The following is an 11,206-nucleotide window of genomic DNA, read 5'->3' on the forward strand; positions in this document are numbered from 1 at the left end:
GCAGCTATAATTAAAAAGTTAAGTACTCAGTTTTATAATCAAAATTTGTATTCCTTGGGTTTTAAGAATATTTCACAGTAAATTTTTGTAAATTGCAGAAATGGTTATTGATCTTTAAAAATTCTCTCCTCTTTAATATTCTTTTCAAATAAGTGACAAAATAGTGCTTGCAGATTTACCAGCTGTTTACCATTCTGAATTCAAGAGATAACACTTGCATAGAGATTTTAGCAAGTATTAAAATGCATATAAATGGATATAACAAAGCTAAGGCTCACTTCTGACAAGTCCTTGCTACTTATGTGAAATCCCTTCCCTTTTACAAAAGAAAAATAGCCCTAATGTCTCCAAATTCTGGGGGGAAAAATTCAAATTCTTACACCTTCACCTGTATCCTTTAGTGTAAATGCCCCTTGTTCATGTTTAGTGTAACAAGCAGTTGCTATATTACAAGTGTATCAACAAATCTCCAAGTTGAGAGGACCAATTTTTACTCTTAGGCCAGGAGAAATTGATATAAACTGACTTAAGTCTATATCTATCCATTACAATGGAAATGTTAATTTTATTACAATTCACATCCTTCATGGGTAACAAACTATGGAGTTGGAATTATTTTACAGGTAGCTTCTCCTTTATAGGTAAAGCAAAGAGTTGAATGTAGGGTTCCTATCAGATATACAGTCTAATGACTGTAGATGTTTATTGCAGCATTTAACAGTTGAAAGAAAAACTAAGACCTTGGAAGGGTTCTTGGTAAAGTTTCCAGCTCACAATTTAATGAGGACTAAAATATTTAGTCACATATTTAGGTGCTTGTCAGCCACTCAGTCAAATCATACTAAAAAAAAAAAAAAAAAAAAGCTTAGAAAAGAAGTACTATTGATCACCTGGGCATTGTTAACTGAAGTCCTCTCCAGAATCCCATTTCAACACCAGAGACCTCCCTATGATGGAGTATGCCCAAGAAAGTTTCCATTAGCACAGTGGTGCTGTGATGGACTTCTTTAAAGTTTAAAAAAGTAATGCTGCCTAAAATGTACAAGGTGGGCAACCCCTGATGAACTAAAAATACTATAGTTTGATTTAATAAAGATGTTTCCTACAAAATGCAAACATTTTCAGATGAGCTAAATTCCATATGCGGAAAGGAGTAAACTGACTCTTGTGAGCATTTTAATTTAATGGATAAATTCTGATCCTTAGTAGAAATGAATTTTACAAAATAGTCCCCAGGTGATTTTTGGGTTACTTCTCCAATACCCATTACATCCAGTCTCATCTTGATATGCTCATTTGACAACATCTTGCTTTACAGGTCACTTCAATTTAAGGACAGATGACAGAAAAATATGCTATTTTTTTTCTTAATAAATGTTGACATCTCTTATGTTTGGTAAAGCAGGTGACACATAAGAAAATTAAAAGTATAACTCTTCATGAAACAAAACATCTTTTAACTTAAACTTTTTCCCTGCTTGCTTTTCTTTTCACTAGAAACTATGTTCCAACTTCCTGTCAACAACCTTGGCAGTTTAAGAAAGGCCCGGAAAACTGTGAAAAAAATACTTAGTGACATTGGTTTGGAATACTGTAAAGAACATATAGAAGTAAGTATGACACTTAACCTAGTGTTCCGATCGGAACCAAAGTGCTTTGAATTGGAGGGACTAAAATCTCTTGCTGGTATGTGTGGTATTCTTCAATTTGAGAGCGCTCAGTATTTTTCTTCCAATTACAAAAGTTCTTACTACATTTTCTGGACCTCTTGATTTTGCTTGCTGGAGTTCCTGAGTACATTGTTTGACCTGCTCACTTTATCCCTGTCTTCTGCTTTCCAGCTGAGAGCAACTTGGATGAGAGTGTTAAGGGCTCGCTGCCATTTACAAAAGACTTTCTGATTACTAGGAGTTAAGCAATCCTGCTTTAGCAGCATTGTAAACCTTACCTAAAGTAGGATTTAAAGGTGTAATATGAGCTAATATGTTCACAAACACATTTTAAAAATGTTGTGTAGACAAGTCTCGCTGCCTAGATTTTAACTTGACTAGTTTGGCATGTGTTTAAAGTCAGGCTGTCTACATTGGATTCTTAAAACTTATTAGTTGGCGCTATCCATTGTGCTAGCATCAGACTTGAAATCCAAGCAGAGACAAATTATTAGTCTGTTGGACCTAAGGGACAGGAAATGAATTGACGTTTTAACTAGGTATTTTGTCAGTGCAGAACATTAGGTTGCTAAATTAAGGGATTGATTCAGTAGCTATACAGGTTGGACTCCCAGTGACTGATCCTGTGTTACTCTGTTATTGAGAAAGTTACGCTTTCAGGGGTGTTTACCCCTATACTGTCACAATTCCACTGCTGTCTCTTCAGCACTTCACAGACCTTTAAGCATCAAAGCCTGCTGTAGTTTGTTTTAGCCACTAGCTTCTGACTTTCAGTGTGTTCAAGATCACTCCAAACTATGCTGGTATCTTCCCCTTTTTACCTGGAGCTGGGCATACTCAGTAAGTGATAAAATCTCTAAGGCTACTTGCAGCTGTAACCCCTCCCCCCCGGCATTTTACTTTAAACTTGGCATGCTCCTGCACCAAGCCCAGCGCATGCCCAGAAGAGGCAGTCCATTAGTTGGATCCAGCTCACCCAACGCATTAACGGTGCTTTTTTGGCATTTTTATCTAATAGCTGATTGAATCAGCTTTAGATCTAAGCACCAACTCGCCCTGTTGAAGCATCCAGTCTATACAGATGCTGCAGAGCCATGTCAAACTAATGCACTGCTTCTTTCAGTAAAGCATGGTTTTTTGTTTTGTTCTGTTTTCCCATGTCTGTCAGCAGTCTAAGTGACTAACTCGGTCTATTTTGAATTCGGGATTTCAGCTCCTAAGTGCTATTGCTTTATTTTTTTTTCTTCTTCCCTCTCCCCACCCTTCCCTGAGGTGCTTTTGGTAGTTGGGCCTCTTGAAAATTTCACACGCCCTTTGGTTATGAAGTTGTTTCGGAACTTTTAAAAGTGTCATGTAATTTTTGTACCAAGGCTTTATAAAATTAGAAGCCAGGGTCCTTATTTGAATTACAAAAGTGGCCTTAATAATTTTGAGCATTCAAGAGTTGTCACTGACTGACCGCATTAGCTTCTATGTGCTTAGTAGGGCTGTGCAAAGCTATGGTAGCCAATTCAATTCGGAGGAGATTTGCCTGATTCAGCAGCCAGATCTCTGAATTGAATTGGGAGACCCATTAATCTCTCCAAATCGAATCAGAAGCCTCCAGAGAGATTCAGAGATTCAGTCATAAACTGTACAGGCCGGCACTAGGCAGTGTTGGCGGGAACAGCAGGACAAGCCCCTGCTTGAGCTGGCAGCCCTGAGAGAAGCTGCGACTCATCCAACTTCCCCAGCTGCCCCTCCTCCTCCCCCCCCAACCCTAACCCTAACCACACTATTCCCCCCAGCCCCTGCAGCTTCTCCCAGGGCTGCCAGGACTGCCTGCCTTGCCCTGGTGGCAGCTGGGGGAGCAATGACTTCTCCTAGGGCTGCTGGCTCAGGCTGGGGTTCGTCCGGCTGCTCCCACCGGCACTGCCTGCCTGTATAGTCTGTGGCCAAATAAGATTCGGTGCTGAATATCTTCGGATTCAGCCGATTCGAATCGGGACAGCGATTCGAATCGCTTAATCGAATCACTGTTCCTCCAAATTGCCGAATCTGCAGCAAATACTTTCCGCTTCACGCAGGCCTAGTGTTTAGCACTTTTGAAAATTCTGACCTTAATTTATTTCTTCTCGCTGAGCCTGTCCACATCTTCTGATTTTGTGAGTTATATGTCTGAAACATAAGATTCCTCAGGAACAGCTTCATTTTGTGAAGGAAAATTGTAGTTGAAATAAAACATGTCAGATGCTTTCTTGAGAGGGGAGAGGTTTCTTTGGGTTAATTTTTAGTTAGTTTTTGGTTAACAGAGGACTGCATGGTGTGTTCATGAACAAATACTGGGAAACCTTTTGGGTCTTTGTTTTTTGATTCTCTGGGTTTTTTTCCATCTTCCCCTCTTCTAGGATTTTAAGCAGTTTGAACCTAATGACTTTTATTTGAAAAACACTACATGGGAAGATGTAGGATTGTGGGACCCATCGCTTACAAAAAATCAGGTTAGTAACAGCTTCAAGTAACTGCATGAGGTCCTGAAGGTAGTTAATTTCAAATGGAGGTTTTATAAATACCCACTGCTTTTCTTGTGTTCTTACTACATTCATCAGCAGCTTTTGTAATCTTCTATTTAATGGATAATGCAAAAGGTGCTTTTGTTCTCCAAGTAGCAGTTTGTGATCCTGATTGAAATAACCAGGCACTGATGCCCATGTAGTTATTCCTGTAAAAAAACTGTTGAGAAACTTTAAAACACCCGATTGATCATTGCAGTCTTAAGTCACTTTCCTAAAATGTTTTTCATCCCTGTCTTCCAAATCAGCACACCCTCGCTACCTCTAAGTTAAAAGATAACTATGCAATTTCTATGCGTTTCTTTACCTTTTCCTAGCTTACTTCCACCACCTGCTTCACGTTTTTCTAAAATCATGAAGCAGAACAAATGTAAGTGCTGCTTTCTCCACTGTTAATTTTCAGCTGTCTGCCACATCTTGGGGCTGTCTGAGCCTGTTTAGTTTAGGTGTGCACAAGTACATGGAGCAGAATGGAGTGATGTTGTTGCTGGAAGTTTCAACTTTTTTTTTTGGATGCTTGACTGTAAAACTAAAGGAGGTTTGAACTGATCTCTGAGAAACTGAGGAAGGGATTGAAGCTGAGATGGTGAATATTGTCTTACTCTACTGATCAAGCAGCTGTGAAGGAGCACCACATTTCTGTATGATAGCCTTCGCTGAAAGGATAGTGTATAATAGTGAAACAGTGACAAAGTGAGAAATCTATTGATTTTAAAAAAAGCCATCATTTGGTGTCAATGTTTGGTATTACTCACCATTTGGTATGGGATGCAATATTGTGATGGGCCACTGGTCTAGTATTTTTAAAACTGAAGTTCCTTTGTTACTGTGCCCTTGAAAACATTACTGTGTGCTCTCTAATTTTAGTGCATTTGAAAATAGGATGTTATATCAAAATCTAGAACTTTTGCTTAGATAGTTGTGTGTTTTGGATCCTGTTTCTGGAAATGGTCTTCAGAAGGTGGCCAAAATTATCTGTTCAATTATGCAGAGGGAGAATGTAGCTTCAGGCGATCCACTTGCACCTTGAAACCTGAGACTTGTTTGCTTAGCTACATGTCTTCAAGCTATCTAAATTTGTCATGTTTTAAGTTAAGTAAAATTTTGAAGTTAGGCTGACTTTAGACATCAGCATTAACCTATAACTTAACTTCATTTTGAATTGCAACCATCACATCAGCAGCCCTTTCAAAGGAGCCAGAATTCAGGGAGAGCAAAGAGCTATGTAAGAAAACACGTTTTTCAAATGCCTTATTTTTTTCCCTTATCCAAGATGTATTGAAAAAACCTTAATTCTGCTTTGATTGGAGGAAAGTTCTGCTTGAAGTTCTACTTTTCTTAAATATGACAACTGGTAGGATTATATTTAATTTAAAACATTGCAATTAAATCATGCCCCGAAGGGTTTTATTTATGTTGCATGGAGAATATTTCTTCTGCCTTTTGCCAAATTTGCTAAGAGTTTGCATGCACATCCCCAACTCCTGTGTTACTTGGTTTGATTGAACGGTGTCCTTATGAATGATGCTTTAGTCTGGCTGGGAGCAAACTGATTCAGGAACAGAACTGCTTGTGTTTTCATATCAAAGCAGACAACTGTTACCTACTTCTGTGTCTTGTTTGTTGGTTCCAGCAATATTTTAGTTTTTGCTCCATTTTCAGAAATAAGCAAATATAGAGCAAAGCTGTAAGGCTTGAGTGGCAATAAAACTGGAAGGCACAAATTGACACAACTGAAAGAGACTTAAGGAGCAACATCTTTAAAAGAAAAAACATTCTAATGGATTAAACACATTGAAATATATTTTGATCTGAAGTGTTTTGGCTTTACAGCCATTTCAAATAGTCAAACCCACCTTTTTTCAAAGATGAATCCAGGAAACTCTCTTCCATGAAATCTGACTGGAAATGTAGTTTCCATCATCTTACAGAGAAGCGGACAGTTATGCATTATCTATCAATATCCCTAGACTGAGCTTTCAAGGGGACTGCTAAATTGGCATCCTTTATTTGTGTGTTCAAGCTGGTAATTAAACTTCTGCTTACCTGATTTGGAGGTCAAGGAAAATGAATGTTATAAATCACTGGCAGAGTAGAAGCTAGTCTGAAAACTCAGTATGTAGGATGAACTGATTCAGAGTTGTCAAAATTTGTTTAGAGAAAAGAATTTCTTAAAAAAAAAAAAAATCCTGCTTTTTGATACTCGTTTTTGTTTTATTCTTTGTTTTAAGGACTATCGGACAAAACCCTTTTGCTGCAGTGCATGTCCATTTTCCTCGAAGTTCTTTTCAGCCTACAAAAGCCACTTCCGGAATGTTCATAGTGAAGACTTTGAAAATAGGATTCTTCTCAATTGTCCTTACTGTACTTTCAATGCAGACAAAAAGACTTTGGAAACGCACATCAAAATATTTCATGCTCCAAATGCCAATACACCAAGTGGAGGCATAAGCACTTTTAAAGATAAAAACAAACATGATAGCCTTAAACCTAAGCAGGCTGACAGTGTAGAACAAGCTGTTTATTACTGTAAGAAGTGCACTTACCGAGATCCTCTGTATGAAATAGTTAGAAAGCACATTTACAGGGAACATTTTCAGCACGTTGCTGCTCCTTACATAGCAAAGGCAGGTGAAAAGTCACTCAATGGTGCGGTTCCGTTAAGTTCCAGTACCCGAGAGGAGGGTAGTATTCACTGCAAACGATGCCTTTTTATGCCCAAGTCATACGAAGCTTTAGTACAGCATGTTATTGAAGACCATGAACGTATAGGATATCAGGTAACGGCAATGATAGGGCATACTAATGTAGTGGTTCCCAGATCCAAACCTTTGATGCTAATAGCTCCAAAACCACAGGATAAAAAGTCTATGGGACTTTCTCAAAGGATGGGTCCTCTTTCTCCTGGAAATGTCCGATCGCTTTCATCACAGCAGATGATGAACCGACTCACTATACCAAAGCCTACATTAAATTCTGCAGGAGTAAATATGATGTCAAATGTTCATCTACAGCAGAATAATTATGGAGTCAAATCAGTACCACCAAGTTATGTTGGGCAGCCAGGGGGAAGGCTAAACTTAAGTGGCAATGCACCAGTTTCTATTCCACAACAGTCCCAAACAATGAAACAGTTTTCACCAAGTGGAAATGGAAGGCCTTACACCCTTGGAGGGGAGCAGAGATCACAAGCCCCACCAAGGTACTCTCTTCAGTCTGCCAACTCGTCCTCTCTTTCATCAGCTCAGCTGAAGCAGACATCATTATCTCAGTCCCAGGCAGCGTCAAGAGTATTAGGTCAGTCTGGCTCAAAGTCTCCTGTAGCTGCCACAGGCCCTTCTGCTGTCAATACTTCCTCAACACAAAAGTGGAAAATTTGTACAATCTGTAACGAGCTGTTTCCTGAAAACGTGTACAGTGTTCACTTTGAAAAGGAGCACAAGGCTGAAAAGGTGCCTGCAGTAGCTAACTATATAATGAAAATTCACAATTTCACTAGCAAGTGTCTATACTGTAATCGCTATTTACCTACTGATACATTGCTTAATCACATGCTTATCCATGGTCTGTCTTGTCCGTACTGCCGTTCAACCTTCAATGACGTTGAAAAGATGGCTGCTCATATGCGAATGGTTCATGTTGACGAAGAAATGGGACCTAAAACAGATTCCACTTTAACCTTTGATTTGACGTTGCAGCAAGGTAGTCACACTAATATACATCTTCTTGTAACCACCTACAATCTTAGAGATGCCCCTGCTGAATCTGTAGCTTACCACGCGCAAAATACGCCTATTGTTCCTCCAAAACCCCAGCCAAAAATCCAGGAGAAATCGGATGTACCTGTAAAAAGTTCTCCTCAAGCAGCAGTCCCCTACAAAAAAGATGTTGGTAAAACACTCTGTCCACTATGCTTTTCAATCCTAAAAGGACCCATTTCTGATGCACTAGCACATCACTTAAGGGAGAGGCATCAGGTTATTCAGACAGTTCATCCAGTTGAAAAAAAGCTAACATACAAATGCATTCACTGCCTTGGTGTATACACCAGTAACATGACTGCCTCAACGATAACACTGCACCTTGTACACTGCAGAGGTGTTGGGAAGACACAAAATGGCCAAGACAAATCGAATGCACCCTCTCGGCTAAATCAGTCTCCAGCCGTAGCACCTGTGAAACGTACTTATGAACATACGGAATTCTCTCTCATGAAGAAAAGAAAAATAGATGATGATGACTCACCACCTGCCTTTGAAGAAAAGCCTGAAGAACCTGTAGTTTTAGCTTTAGACCCCAAGGGTCACGAAGATGATTCTTATGAAGCCAGAAAAACATTTCTTACAAAATATTTCAATAAGCAACCATATCCCAGTAGGAGAGAAATTGAAAAGTTGGCTGCCAGTTTGTGGCTATGGAAATCTGATATTGCTTCACACTTCAGCAACAAAAGAAAGAAATGTGTTAGAGATTGTGAAAAGTACAAACCTGGTGTGCTGCTTGGTTTCAACATGAAAGAATTAAACAAAGTTAAGCATGAAATGGATTTTGATGCTGAATGGCTGTTTGAAAACCACGATGAAAAGAATTCCAGAGTCAATGCTAGTAAAACGATTGATAAAAAGATAAACTTAGAAAAAGATGATGAAAGTTCTTCAGACAGTTATGAGAATATAGAGGAGGAATACAATGAAAGCAATAGTCCGTTTGGTCAACGCATTTCTAATGTTGTTAAAAAAACCTCTGTTGATAGTATAGTAGAGAACGTGGAAGACAGCATATCAAAGGAGACTGCTGAGGAAAATACTTTGCTATCTCCAGAAAAATCAGATAAGAAACAGGAGGAAGGTTTAAAATATGAAGAAATTCATTCTTCTGAGGAACCAACGAAGCTAGTAGGTGATGCTTCAGATAGTGATCAAGATGATGCTGTTGAATGGAAAGATGGAGCTTCACAGTCTGAAAGCGGACCTGGTTCTCAGCAAGTTTCTGACTTCGAAGATAATACGTCAGAGGTGAAACCGGAAGCCTGGACAGATGAATCATCCCAAAGTGAAGATGCTGGTAGTAGTAAGCCTACTGCAGAAACGAAGGGGATTGCATCTGAAAGTGATGAAGAACAGTCAAAGTGGAAGAATAGTTCCTATGGAAAAGTAGAAGAGTTTTGGTCTAAGGACCAGTCGCAGTGGAAAAATGCATCGGAAATTGAGGAGAGCTTATCAAATCAGCAGATGGAATGGCAGAATAGCACAATTGACAGTGAAGATGGAGATCAGTTTGACAATGTGACTGATGGTGTAGCAGAACCAATGCATAGCAGCTTAACTGGTGTAGAGCTGAGTAGCCAGCAAGCATGAACTGCTTGATTTGGAAGCATCAGTAGTATGATCCAATCTACAACTGTCTAAACACTTTCATTTCAGTATGACTGAATGCTTAATTTCAGTAAGCTTAATTCTAACTGGTACTGCCTTTTGAGTGCTAGGTCATCTGGTGAGTGGTTGATGTGGCCACTATTATTCCAGTGGTTATTTAAGTGCGCTGTTGGCTAATTTGCTTGATAATACCTGCTGTGATGAGCACAGTAACTTAATGTGAAAACAGATAAGCTGGTGGCTCCAGAATGCACACAAAGAAAAGCAGAGGTTTATTTTATCTGCATTTTCAATGTTTATTTCACTCTTGTACATGTTCAGTTGTATGTCTTTTTAAACATTACCCTTTTTCACATGGTAGTATAGGGCCAACATACGAGCTACCAGTTCAATGTGTATAGTAGACTATGGGGAAATTGATTTTTTTTCATGTATCATTCTGAATAGTTGAAATGTATATTTGTACAGTCTTTTAGACCTATTCCAGTGAAGCTTATGAAATTGTTCTTGTGTACCCATCATAGATTTGTTTCTCTTTTTTAGTGTTGCCCTGCTGTGTAATAAATGCTGTATCTAGTTTACCTAGCAAGAGCTTGAAACTGCTATAGTATGGATTTTGACAAACTTAGTTTTTGCACATAACCTTGTACAATCTCAAAACAGAGGCCAGCAACATAAAAATTATATCTGGACTCTATTGTATTATAGAATTTTCTTGTTCTGAATATCCTTGACATTACAACTGATGACAAATGTATTTCAGAGCCATTTTCTGAAATCTTTTAAGCTAAAAAAGAAAAATCACATGCAAGAAACAAGTTTGCAGCTACTAATTTTGACACCTTTTAGATCTGTATAAAAGTGTATTGTGTTGAAGCAGCATACAGGAAAAAAGTGCTGCATTTTGAATATTTAGTTTTATCTTTAGTTAACACCAACAAGGCGTTGTATTCATTTATACCATCTAATATATGACACACTGTTGTAGTATGTATAATTTTGTGATCTTTATTTCCCTTTGTATTCTTCATTTAAGCATCTAAATAAATTGCTGTATTGTGCTTAATGTAAATACTTGCTTTATTACAAATGCCATGTAATAGCTTCTTTTAAAATGTGCTTTATTTCATCAACCCCTTTTGAAAGAAGTTCTGAAGTTGTGCTCTGGCAAGTTTGTGGGGCTGTTCCAGATTTACCAAATTCTTTAGAATTTTTAGAAGCCCCTCCCCCTGCCCAAGTTCACGTTAAACAAAGAAGTTGCTAGTTTTCATCTTTATGCATTATTTGTTACTAGAATAGTGGCATGTGCTCGGATTTATGGTACTTCTATAGTTCCAAAATCAGGAAGAGCAGAATCTTCTAACACAACTGGAATTAGATTTTTTTTTTTCATTATTTTGTAATCAGTGAAGATAAACTGTATTTTAAGTATTATTTTCCTGCATAGAGAGAGAGGGTTTTTTTTATGTTTTATTGGAACTACTATATCTAGTTGGTATACACTTGGTCCAATAAAAGATACTGCCAAAAAACCCTTGCCTTTCCTACACTTTCTGGACCATCATAGCTACAACAGTATACCAACCCTTCCCTTTATAGATTCTTTTGT

At 38.4% G+C, this 11,206-nt stretch overlaps 1 protein-coding gene across 9 annotated transcripts in view; it reads left to right on the forward strand.

Annotated features, from left to right (window-relative positions):
* ADNP (activity dependent neuroprotector homeobox) overlaps positions 1-10,658 on the forward strand; it is a 37,519-nt gene extending 26,861 nt beyond the window's left edge. For all 9 annotated transcript variants that reach the window (XM_059733148.1, XM_059733149.1, XM_059733151.1 and 6 more), the window contains 3 exons: positions 1,498-1,610; positions 4,058-4,150; positions 6,454-10,658. In XM_059733148.1, coding sequence (XP_059589131.1) covers positions 1,503-1,610; positions 4,058-4,150; positions 6,454-9,579 — 3,327 coding nt within the window. In that variant the 5' untranslated portion in view covers positions 1,498-1,502 and the 3' untranslated portion in view covers positions 9,580-10,658. The remainder of the gene's footprint in view (positions 1-1,497; positions 1,611-4,057; positions 4,151-6,453) is intronic.
* The last annotated feature ends 548 nt before the right edge of the window (positions 10,659-11,206 follow it).

The sequence above is a fragment of the Alligator mississippiensis genome, chromosome 9 (assembly GCF_030867095.1).
Source record: "Alligator mississippiensis isolate rAllMis1 chromosome 9, rAllMis1, whole genome shotgun sequence".
NCBI classification, from domain to species: Eukaryota; Metazoa; Chordata; order Crocodylia; family Alligatoridae; genus Alligator; species Alligator mississippiensis.